At 49.8% G+C, this 11,681-nt stretch overlaps 1 protein-coding gene across 1 annotated transcript; it reads left to right on the top strand.

The window, feature by feature from the left end:
* The first annotated feature begins 695 nt into the window (after nt 1–695).
* Nucleotides 696–9,212, top strand: LOC120229045 (transcription factor CP2-like protein 1). Its single transcript, XM_039227784.1, has 13 exons — nt 696–749; nt 1,509–1,614; nt 1,723–1,829; nt 4,702–4,854; nt 5,075–5,185; nt 5,673–5,770; nt 5,988–6,042; nt 6,323–6,416; nt 6,812–6,902; nt 7,355–7,437; nt 8,153–8,298; nt 8,437–8,488; nt 9,089–9,212. The coding sequence occupies exons 1-13, from the start codon at nt 696–698 to the stop codon at nt 9,124–9,126; spliced, it is 1,188 nt and encodes a 395-aa protein (XP_039083715.1). The 3' UTR covers nt 9,127–9,212.
* Nucleotides 9,213–11,681: the final 2,469 nt, after the last annotated feature.

Below are 11,681 nucleotides of genomic sequence, written 5' to 3'. Positions count from 1 at the left end.
ATTAGGGCATGAGCAGGGGAAGAGCAGAGAGAGAGAGAGGGAATCCCAAGCAGGTTCTGCCAGCACAAAGCCAACTCTGGGTTTAATCCCATGAGCTGTGAGATCCTGACCTGAGCTGAAATCAAGAGTTGGATGCTTAACCGACTGAGCCACCCAGACGCCCCGATGGCAGATTTTTGTAGATGTTTGGTAGTATCTGAAATGGGTACCTTAGATTTCCCAGAAGCCAGAGGAGTTGAATGGGGGACTCTGGGCCCTGGCTGCTGCTGGGGTGCTTGCTGCAGAACCTTTGGCTCCCGGGAGGATATAGCAGGAGAGTCAAGTCCCCGTAGGGGAGTGGGGGATGGGCAGGGCAGAAAGCCGGTGGGGCTCTCCTCTCCCTCGCAGGGAGCCCCTGCCCTTGCCCTACCTGAAGCAGGAAGAACTGCACAGCATCCCCAGCTCGGAGCCTCCAGGCCCAGCCTTCCAGTATGTGCTCTGCGCAGCCACCTCGCCAGCAGTGAAGCAGCAGGAAGAGACCCTCACCTACCTGAACCAGGGTACGCCGGGCCCGGGGAAGGGAAGGGCTCCGTGGGGCAGTAAGCTCTGGAGACCGGGCCAGTGTGAGACGGGAATGGCAGGAGCCATCTCTGCCTGGCAGAGATGGGGCTCACGCATCCCCTCGATCTCTCCCAGGCCAGTCCTACGAGGTGCAGATGCTCTGCCACCCCAAGCCGGGTGATAGTACCCAGTGGGCCCGGCTGTTGAAGGTAAGTGCATTCCCCACCCAGAACGGGCAAGGGTTGGGTATGACTGTCCATCTGGGCAGGAAGCCAATGTCATCACTGTGATGTCACTGTCAAGCAGAGCCCTCTCAAGTCCACCTTTTCATTTTACCTTCGCAGCAGCACATTGGTGGGCAGGACTTGTTGAGGAAAGAGGCACAGAGAGGTTAACTATTTTTTCAAGGGCACAAAGTAGCAGATCCGGGATTTAGAAATATATTTACATAGCATTATTCACATGCATGCATGCTTCTCTCTCTCTCTCAAAAAAAAAGTGTATATTTAGCCCCCATTCATTGCCAGAAACTGTTCTAGGAGCTAGAGATTCAACAGTAAAGAGACAAATGTAGATCCCTTCCTCAGGGGCTTGCATTCTACTGAGAGGAGCATGTAAGCACACAAACTATATGCAATTACAAACTCATTTACCAACTGCAAATTGAAAAGTGCTGCAAGAAAAGAAACAGAGTGACGAAGAGCAGAAAGGGAGTAACTCACCCATTTTACAGATAAGGAAACTCAGGCTCAGGGTCTCTGGATTACTTCCGTGGTCTCACAGTTTGAGAGTGGCAGGGAGGGGGGCATCTGGACACAGACCCGGTGATCTCAGTGCTTATGAACCCCAAGGCTGGGACGCAAGGTGGGGCTGAGGGTGGGATGGGTAGCCTACCCCAGCTGTGGGAACTGGTCCCCAGATGCCCAGGCACCCCCTGACTTGTGAGCTGTGCCTGCCTGTGCTCACAGAGCGTGGTGCGGGTGGTTTTCCACGACCGGCGCCTGCAGTACATGGAGCAGCAGCAGCTGGACGGGTGGAGGTGGAGCCGGCCCGGGGACCGCATCCTGGACATCGGTGAATGGGGACGGACGGGGGACCCTTCGGGGCCGCTTTCTGGCTTGGAAGGCTTTGTGGACGGGGATGGCTGAGGCTTGCTCCTTGTCTGCCACCCGGTGCCTGCAGATGTGCCACTGTCCGTGGGGGTGATAGAACCCCAAGTGCTGCCCTCACAACTCAACACGGTGGAGTTTCACTGGGACCCGACCAAGAGGACCTCCCTCTTCCTGCAGGTGAGTCCCGAGGTCAGATGGGAGCGGCAGCAGCCGAGGTGGGAAAGGAAGGTGAGTTTGGGTGGGGGTGAGGGAACACTAAGAGGCCACTTCCAGAAAGCACCCTGAGGATAAATATGCCTGACTGTGTATGGACTCTTACCACAGGAAAAGCCTTGTGAAACCTTAAAGCAATGGAAGAAGCTACAGAACTCAGGATAGAATTTAGCTTCATAAAAAGTAATGGTCTGCAATACAGAGGGAAAATTAAAAGGAGAAGTGAGAACCATAGTTGCCATAAATTACATATAATGTGTTATATCCTCAATAGATAAAAAGTTCTCATATATCAATAAGAAAAAAAGAGATGAAGGTTCACTAGAAAAATAGGCAAAGGGTTACAAGCAGACAATTTACACAAGGATGCAAATTGCCAATACATGTAGACAGAACTTCAGAAAATGCTAATTAGGGGCGCCTGGGTGGGTCAGTAGGTTAAGCATCTGACTGTTGATTTCGGCTCAGGTCATGATCGCACACAGCTTGTGGGTCGGAGGCCCGTGTGCTGCCAGCACAGAGCCTGTTTGGGATTCTCTCTCTCCACTTCTCTCTGCCTCTCTCCCACTCACCTGTGCTCTCTCTCGCTCTCTCAAAATGAACTTAAAAGAATAAAATTATATAAAAAAGAAAATGCTAATTTAAATGTTTATGTATATGTATGACTGGCAGACTTAATTAGTGCACTCATTCTGTGGGTAGAGTGGCACTTGGGCAAAATTTATTAAATCTTATGTTTCTACCCTTTTACCCAGCTGTTCCATTTCAAAAACTTATCCTATAGCAGTGTTCAATAAGTACACGAAGATATATTGACCGGCTCTTCCTAGGAAACCTCTCTTTCTCCTATTAAAAGATCTTAATTGCCCATTGGAAGATAATTGTTTTTTTTTAGGAAGAGGATTGATTTTTACATAAGTGTTAGTGCAGGCTTACAATGGAAATTACGTAGCCAGTAAAATGATGTGTAATAACAAGAGAAACTGGCTTTCCTAGAAGGAAAGAGAATGTAGAAGACAAACTTCTATTTAAGGTTTGAATTCCATTTTATAAAAATAAAAACATGTGTGTGTAAACCCAAGTTGTTTCTCTTTTTCCTTTTTTCTTCCCCAGAGGAGAGGAAGAAACAATCCTTGCCCGTTAACAGTCTGCCTCTGAGAGGCGGTGCGGGGGGGTTGCCTGTACCCTTCTTTACACCACTGCGGTGTTCTCTACATTGTCTTGAATAGATTCCCTTTACAATCCAACAATACTGTCAAAAGTCACCTGTATGTCACTTTTTTGAGTGCTCGCTATGGTCTAAGCTCCTGGACTGGGAAGTCAGGCAGATGTGGCACAATTTCTCTCCCACCACTCCCTCATGTGGCCTTCTTCAGGTCACATGATCTCTGGGAGCCTTCATTTCTGCGCCTATAAAGTTAGACCCTTTAACTGTTCTTCGCAGGATTGTGGGAGGGCTATAATGGGCAGTGGGGGTGAACGGGGAAGACCCCACTTGCGCTTGGAATCCTGGTATCGGGCAGAACACAGAGGCTGCAGCCTGTGTGTGGTGCAAGCCAGGAAGGCTTCCTGGAGTAGGCTGTTAGAGTTAGCAAATAAAATACAGGACACTCAGTTAAATTTGAATTTCAGATAAAGGAGTTTTTTTTTTAATGTTTATTCTTGAGAGGGACAGAGCATGAGCAGGGCAGGGGCAGAGAGAGAGACACACACAGAATCTGAAGCAGGTTCCAGGCTCTGAGCTGTCAGCACAGAGCCTGATGCGGGGCTCAAACTCACAAACTGCGAGATCATGACCTGAGCTGATGTTGGACGCTTAACCTACTGAGCCACCCAGGCGTCCCAAGAACTTTTTAGCAGAAGAATGTCCCATGAAATATTTGGGACATATTTATACCATAAAAAAATTTACCTGTTGTTTATCTGAAATTCAAATTTAACTGGGCATCTGTATTTTAACTGGCAACTCTACCCTGTAATGAGACCTCTTGGCTTATATGTGAGCGGGCAGAGCTTTCCAGGTAGAAGATTATAGGGAGAACTATGCAAGCGTGTTGGGCGTCATGATTAGGCTGGCTAGGTGGGGCAGTGTGTTCGATGGGTGAGAGACAGCAGCCATGCAGAAAGGCTTGACTTGACTCTTTCAGGTGTTCAAATGTGAGGGTTAGGAACTTTGCTTCTCAACCCATAACCACGGCGAGCTACTGAAGGATTTTGAACAAGGGAAAGAACCTAATAAAATTATGCTTTAAGAAATAAACTCTGGGAGTGCCTGAGTGGCTCAGTCAGTTAAGCGTCTGACTTTGACTCGGGTCATAATCTCATGGTTTGTGGGTTCGAGCCCCACATTGGGCTCTGTGCTGACAGCTCAGAGCCTGGAGCCTGCTTTGGATTCTGTGCCTCCCTCTCTCTGTGTCCCTCCCCACTTGCACTCACTCTCTCTGTCTCTCTCTCAAAAATAAATACACACACACACACACACACACACAAAAGAAATAAACTCTGGTTGGGGATGGCAAGTTGCTGTGTGGGAGGGCTATCGTGGGCAGTAGGGGTGAACAGAGGGGAAGACCCTGCTTGCCCTTGAAATCCTGGTATCAGGCAGAACACAGAGGCTGCGGCCTGTGTATGGTGCAAGCCAGGAAGGCTTCCTGGAGTAGGCTGTTAGAGTTAGCAAGTAAAATACAGGACATTCAATTAAATTTGAATTTCAGATAAAGGACTTTCTAGTAGAAGAGGCTGACAGGTGACAGGCAGGTAACAGGTGTTAGGTGGGCTTTCTTGGATTGGGTAGCACCTCTAATCACCTTGCTTTCTCTTTGCTTCTTCGCCTCAGGTTCACTGCATCAGCACCGAGTTCACTCCTCGGAAAAAAGGTGGGGAGAAAGGTGTTCCCTTCCGCCTCCAGATTGACACTTTCAAGCCCAGTGACAAGGAGCTGCCGCCTGAGCACCTGCACTCCGCTGGCTGCCTCATCAAGGTGTTCAAGGTACAGGCAGGTTTCTGCCCCCTCCCTCTCGGGGCTGTCACCCTGCCTGCCTGGCTGTGTGGGTGCCAGTCCTGCTTTGTGGCGTCCCCTAAGCTAGCAGTTCCCCTCTCCGTACGACAGAGGGATGGGGCTTGATCTCTTTCTTAGAGCCCCATCCGCAACGGGAAGTGGGCGGGTAAAGGGGGCGGTGCTCTGCGCTTCCCTTGTCACTCTCCGGTAGCCCAAAGGAGCTGACCGGAAACTGAAAACCGACCGGGAGAAGATTGAGAAACAGCCCCTGCACGAGAGAGACAAGTATCAGGCTGCCAGTGAGACTACGGTCTTCCTGGAGGTGTGTGCTCCGGCGGTGGGGGTAGGAACGTGGATTGGGAGGAAGGATCCTCACTGTACACATGGGGCCCTTGAGGCCTGAGGGCGGTGGCTGCTCCAGGATCATCCCGTCCCCCAGGGATTCCACCTGTTTTCTGCAAGGACACGCTGCACCTTTGTTGTTCAAGACCCAGGCGCTTAGCTTCTTCCAGGCTGCCTCCCCAGCACTCGCCATCGCCCCACCTCACTTCTGCCCCCTCCGCCTGGAGCACTTCCCCCCCTGCCTCGGCTCCTGGAAGCCTTCCCCAGCTCCCCCAGCCACACCTGCAGGCTAGTTCACGCTCTTCCTCTGAGTGGAATCTGGTCTACCCGTCGGGGACTCCTCGGGCAGGGACCGAGTCTGGCCCCGGGCAGGCCTCTGGTCAGCTCTCAACCGGCAGGGGTGAGGGAGCAGCCCCCAGCGCCCTCGGAATGTATGAGCTGCACCTTGCTGCTTGTTTGGCCCGCAGTGTTCACCGTGGCCGGATCCCAGCGCAGGGCCCCACCCGCCTCTCAGCCCTCTTGCCCTGACCTCTCCCCACTCCTGCAAGCGCCTGTCCCCGGAGAGGTGAGGCGGGATGGGCACCTCTCGGCCCTTTGGGGCGAGCGTGCAGAGAAGGGCTCCTCAGCCCGGGCATCCGGGGAGGGGCAGGATTGAGGGCGCAGCTGAGGGGAAGAGGCTCAGCTCTGTGCCCTTTGGGGTAACGCCAGCAAGCTCTGCACGCCAGGGAAGGGTGGGTGGGGCTGGGGACGGGCTGCACTGCTGTCCCTCTGCTCCCCCACAGGCCCTGCTCCTCGCCGCCGTTCGCCTTGGACACCTTGGGGGGCAGCTCCGCTGAGGTGCGTCTTCGCTTTCCAGTCCCCCAACCTCTCTCTCAAACCCTTCCCAGAGCTTTAGCGCACCCTCCAGAATAGGGTGGCTCTGCCCCCTGGTGGACAGAGGCTGTATGGCCACAGATGGCAAAACTTCCTGATAGGACTGGGCTCTTGCCACGCACAGGATGAGCCAGCCTAGGCTTTCAGACCGGGGGCCCCCAAGGGCAAGGGCTGTGTTTCTCCTGCCCCTTGCTCAAGTTCATGGGTCCACGGTGATACCCGGATGGCCCTCTTTATGCCTCAGGATCTGAACCCTGGAGCCTCCATCCTAGAGACACAGCAGTGGCTGCACCGGCACCGGTTCTCCAGCTACTGCCGGATGCTGGCCAATTTCACTGGTGAGGCTGGCGTCTGGCAGGGACCATACCTGTGGGGGCCTGGGGGCAGGACACTCAGGCAGGGAGCCTGCCTATGGTCCTGGCTTGCTGTGTGCTCTTCAGCTAACTTTTAGTTAGGACTAAGAGTTGCCAGGCACTATGTCTGCTAGGGTCTCTTCCCATGTATTATCCCATATAATTTATAAACTACCTATGAGGAGAGGGCTCAGAGAGGTTAAATAACTTGCCCAAAGACACATAGCTAACAAGCAAGTAGCAGAACTGGGATTTGAATCCAAGTTTGACCCCCATGTCTGAACATACTAGGGCTATTTGTAGACTAATGTTGGACTGTGTCCCTTGCCATCCCTGATCCTGGGACTCTTCTCTCAATCTGGCCCTGTCTGACTCTGCAGGCACTGATCTGCTGAAGCTTACCCGCCGGGACCTTATCCAGATATGCGGGGCTGCCGATGGGATCCGCCTTTTCAATATTCTTAGAGCCAGGTGCTGGGCCCTGCCAACCAGGATCTCTTTCCCTCTGTAGTGGCATTTACCAAGTTCAGCTTGTGGTTGTGTCTCATGGACTGTTCAAGCTGGAAGGTCCCTGAAGACCACTTAGTCCCACACCCTCTTTTTACAGAGGAAGATACTCAGGCCCAAAGACAGTGACCTACCTACCTGAGGTCACAGAGGAAGACTGGTAGGGATGGGCTAAAAAGTTAGGCTCCTGGGACTTCCTTTTTCTGCCGCCATCCCATCTGCATCAGTCAATTTCTGAGGACAGAGATGGATTTTTCTCATCTTCTCTCCTCTCAGGGTCCAGCATTCATTAAATGCCTAGGAAACGTTTGGTGACCTCCCTCCCTGGAGACCTGGGAGGTGGTGGGGTCCCCCCAGGGGGGGGCCTGTTACTTTAGGTATGAAGTGCTGATACGTACACTGTTTTCCTGGCCCAGGCCCATCCGTCACCGGCTGACTTTGTATGTGGCCCAGGAGGCCTCTAGGCAAGAGAACGAGGTTCCTAAGAACCCTGACTCAGGTGAGGTTCTGACCTCTCTCCAGAAGGCAAGAAATTCAGGTGTGGCTACATGAAACCTCTTCTGGCCTGGGGAGAGGGCGATGCTTCATCACTCCTGGGACCCAAGATGCCCTCCTTGGCATTCCTGTCTTCATGACCAGATTAGTTCTCTCCTTCCATAATGTCTCCTGGGTTTATTTCTCCACGTTCTAATTCCCAACCCCGTCTGATTTTGTCATTGGTAGTGTGTGGGGTTAGAACATTATGATCTTGTTATTGTATTTGGGTTTCATTCATATGTAGGTCTCCCTCCCCCTTTAAAAAAATTTTTTTTATGTTACTTATTTTTGAGAGGGAGAGAGACACACACACACACACAGAGCGCCAGAGGGGGAGGGGCAGAAAAGGAGACACAGAATCTGAAGCAGGCTCTAGGCTCTGAGATCTCAGCAGAGCCCAATTTGGGGCTTGAACGCACAAACCATGAGATCATGACCTGAGCCAAAGTCGGACGCTCAACCAACTGAGCCACTCGGGCACCCCCTCCTTTTTAAATTGAAGGCTCCCCTCAGCCTGAGACTTTCCCAAAGCTGAGGAATAAGTGGATTTATACGCTTTTTCTTGCCTTCCTTATGCCTTCCTCCCCCAGCCCCCTAATGAGGCTGTCACTTTGCCCTCTCCTTCCTCCTACCTCAGACCCCAACTGATCCCTGCCCTGTGCTGCCCACACCCCCAGGCTTTTATCAAGAGATCTCTCTAGATGAACTCAGTGTTGTAGAGCTGAAGGGGAAACTGGCTGAGCTCTTGGCCCTCCCAGCCAATCAGATCCACCGCCTCTTCCACCAGGGCCCGGGGGGCCTCCTCATTCTCCTTGGTGACCAGGTAAAGTAGCTCTGGTTTTCTGCCAGGCCCCACAAGGGCCTTGAACACTCTCCCACCTCAGGCCCAGTTTCCCTGTCCTGGCTTATTCTGTTTGCCTCTAAGAACAGAATTGTCTTAGTGACCCCTTCTCCCTTGTAGGTGGTTCAGAATCTTAAGGATGAATCATACTTTGTGGCTGTGGTGAAAAAAGGTAGGAGTTTTAGAGGGAGAGGAGTGTGTCTGACAGGCTCTAGAAAGGGTAAGATTGGGTTTATATTATCTCCTAAATTAGATTAAAAGATTCCCTGAAGGTGTGTGTATGCTGGGGATGGGGTAGGGTGTGTGCTATGTCCCAATCAACTGGTAAACATCTGAAGGCCACCTTTATGTCCAAGGGACAGATTCATGTAACTACAAGACAGCTGTTTACTGCTCAGGAAAAAATGGGACTGGATAAATGCATTTTCACAAGGGAAAAAATGTCCCAGTTTCTATGTCAGGGAATTTATTAAAGGGTAAGGTAAGGCCCCGCCCTCTTCTGCCCCACACCCACCGTCCTAGAAGGCAGAAGATGCTTGCCAGACATCACCTGGTGCAGAGCACCTCTGACCAGCTGGCTTCTGGTTATTCAGATGCCTGCCCTCTATCCCTCCTACACTACAGAGGGAGGGAGGCTTGCTCAAGAGGTGGATTCCAGTTGGGGTAGGAAGAACACTTGTGTGTGACAGATGTGCTGCAGGCTGCTTGGTTTTGGAGCAGAAGTGGCTGTTGGCGTGCCTCATCCCAGAGGTGCCCTTTTCGCTGCTTTCAGTGCAGAATCCAGATGGCTACTACCTGGTTCTGACCTAGGCCCAGGGACATCCCACTGCAAGAGCTGGACACAGATGCTGGCCTGGTTCTCTGGAGGCCCGTGTCCACCAGAGGTCTTGTTCAATCCTCAGCTGCCTCCAGGTGAAGTGTCTTGTCCCACCCCTAGGGAGGAGGCTAGCAGCCCCCAGGCTCACAGCTCTTCCTGCTCCGCAGCAGTGGTTGGACCCTGGGCGCGGCCTCCCAAGCCCAGCTTGGCTGGCCAAGCCTGTGACGCACAGAACTTGCCCGTATGGATAAGGCGCTCTTGCTCCAGGCAGAACTGCCTGATCACAGGGTGCATCGATCCATTTTTATTTAAAATTGTATTCACTGTTTCCTTTTCTTAAAATTAAAGCTAATTTAAGGGTACGTATTTTTATGTGTTGTTCAATTTTCCAGGTGTTTTGGTCCTCTTGGGGGAAATGTCCTCTCTTTATAGAGAGTAGGGGAAGGGATGGAGTCGGAGACAGAGGAATAAACAAATATGTCTGGGCTTTTTCTTCTTTCTTCCAAAAAATAAACACGAAAGCCTCCAGAAGACCACTGAACTATCAAATCACTGCTTATTTAAAATGTCTAAAGATGTAAAAATTTTAGAGATTTGTGATATGCTGTAATTATTCTTTAACATAGAGGCTATGGGGCTTTATCCTTATTTTTCTTTAAAAAATGTAGCTGTATTTAATCTTAATCTTTTAATTTTTAGGTTTTAAGAAATCTCTCCCTTTCCTATGCACATTTTTCAAAATTAAAGTTTTAATTTTGCATTTCACTTTTAGATTTAAAATTGACCTTAAACTATTTTTTTGTGTGTATCTTTTTCATGTAGAAAATCAATTTAAGTGTAAAAAAGTGTATCACTTTTAATGGGGTGCCAGGGTGACTCAGACGGTCAAGCAGCGACTCTTGATTTCAGCTCAGGTCATGATCTCATGTCGTGGATTTGAGCCCTGTGTCGGGCTCTGTGCTGACAGCATGAAGCCTCCTTGGGATCCTCTCTCTCTCTCTCTCTCTGTCCCTCCCTTGCTCCTGCTCTCTCTCAAGATAAACAAACTTAGGAAAAGGGAATTAAAAAAAAATGATACTGGTGGGGTTGGGGGGAAGGGGGACAGATGCCTGGCTGGCTCGCTCAGTAGAGTGTGCAACTCTATCTCGGGGTTGTAAATTCAAGCCCCACAATGGGTTGTAGAGTTTACTTAAGAAAATAAAATCTTAAATAATGGGCTGTACATTATTTTGCTTATTTTTTTTTTCATTCCCTTCCCTCAGAATATTATTAAAAATCTCAAGACACTGTCTGGGGTACCTGGGTGAATCAGTTAAGTGGGCAACTTTGGCTCAGGTCATGATCTCACTGTTGATGGGTTCGAACCCTGCGTCTGGCTCTGTGCTGACAGCTCAGAGCCTGAGCCTGCTTTGGATTCTGTCTCCCTCTTTCTCTGCCCCTCCCCTGCTCGTGTTCTCTTTCTCTCTCAAAAATAAATAAGCATTAAGAAAGAAATCTAAAACAATGTAAAGAGAAAACCCATATGAAGAGATTGGAAGATAGGCCAAAGTGCCCTCTTAAAGATATCTACTTAATTCCTTATTGATCATCTACCTCAGTTATCACTGATCATGTGGGGCCTAAAATTCCAAGAAGCTCCCCCAAAAGTGTTTCATGGCAGGGTAGATACCTTGAGATTGAAATTCAGGTTGCTGGTTTGGCTCCATTGCTCATCTCCACCAGGACAGGGGCCCCTTTGCAACATTTGTTTTAATTTTAGTTTTGACAGAGAGAGAGAGTGTGAGTGGAGGAGGTGCAGAGGGAAGGGGGGCGGGTGGAGGATCCAAAGCCTGCTTTGTGCTGACACCAGTCAAACTCCCAAACCGTGAGATCATGACCTGCGCTGAAGTCGGACACTCAGGTGCCCCCAACTGCATTAACTTTTGTGTATCTATCTCTCAACCTAGGAGCCTCTAGCACCGACTAGATACTGAAGTATTTGTTGACATGAAGGGAATAAAAGAGGTTAACAAGTATTTACTGTGTACCATTATTATCTCTTTAATCTTCACACTCTATAAAGTAGCTACTGTTATCCCCACTTCACGAATGAAGAACTGAGACGGAATGGTCAACTGGCAGAGGTCATTCAGGTGAAAGTCAGGCAATATGACTTGGAGCTTGTTTGTTTAACCATGGTACTACTCTACCATCATTCCGTCCTTGTCAAGGCAAGGGCAATGCTCTGCACAGATAGGGGAGTCAGGTTGGATTATTGCTGTCAAAGGAGTTAAAACAAAGGTTTTTAGAAACTGATTTATATTACGTCTTCTGTTTTTCTTTTTTCTAATGCCTTCTGTTTTTCTTAGAGACAAGTGGAGTTCAGGGTATTAAATAAAGGCTATTAAAAAGGTATTAAGCCTATAAAATAATAAATAATAGGTACCGAAGAATATTAAAAAAAAAAAAAATATATATATATAAAATAAAGCCAAAAAGATGCCCCTTCATTCAGCCTCAGGAGCCTTTATCATTCTAGGGTTCAAGAAGTTAAGAATTGCAGCTCCAA

Source organism: Hyaena hyaena, unplaced genomic scaffold (genome assembly GCF_003009895.1).
Source record: "Hyaena hyaena isolate Hyena2069 unplaced genomic scaffold, ASM300989v1 scaffold_29, whole genome shotgun sequence".
Lineage (NCBI taxonomy): Eukaryota > Metazoa > Chordata > Mammalia > Carnivora > Hyaenidae > Hyaena > Hyaena hyaena.
Note: the sequence above shows the minus strand (reverse complement) of the source record. Positions and strands in the feature narration are given on the sequence as shown.

Excerpts from the sequence above, each read along its gene's own strand:
- LOC120229045 (XM_039227784.1), top strand. The coding sequence starts at position 696 with ATGCTCTGCCACCCCAAGCCGGGTGATAGTACCCAGTGGGCCCGGCTG. Across the intron at positions 750-1,508 it reads AGTGGGCCCGGCTGTTGAAG|AGCGTGGTGCGGGTGGTTTT; the intron begins GTAAGTGCATTC and ends CTGTGCTCACAG. Across the intron at positions 6,043-6,322 it reads TGGGGGGCAGCTCCGCTGAG|GATCTGAACCCTGGAGCCTC; the intron begins GTGCGTCTTCGC and ends TTTATGCCTCAG.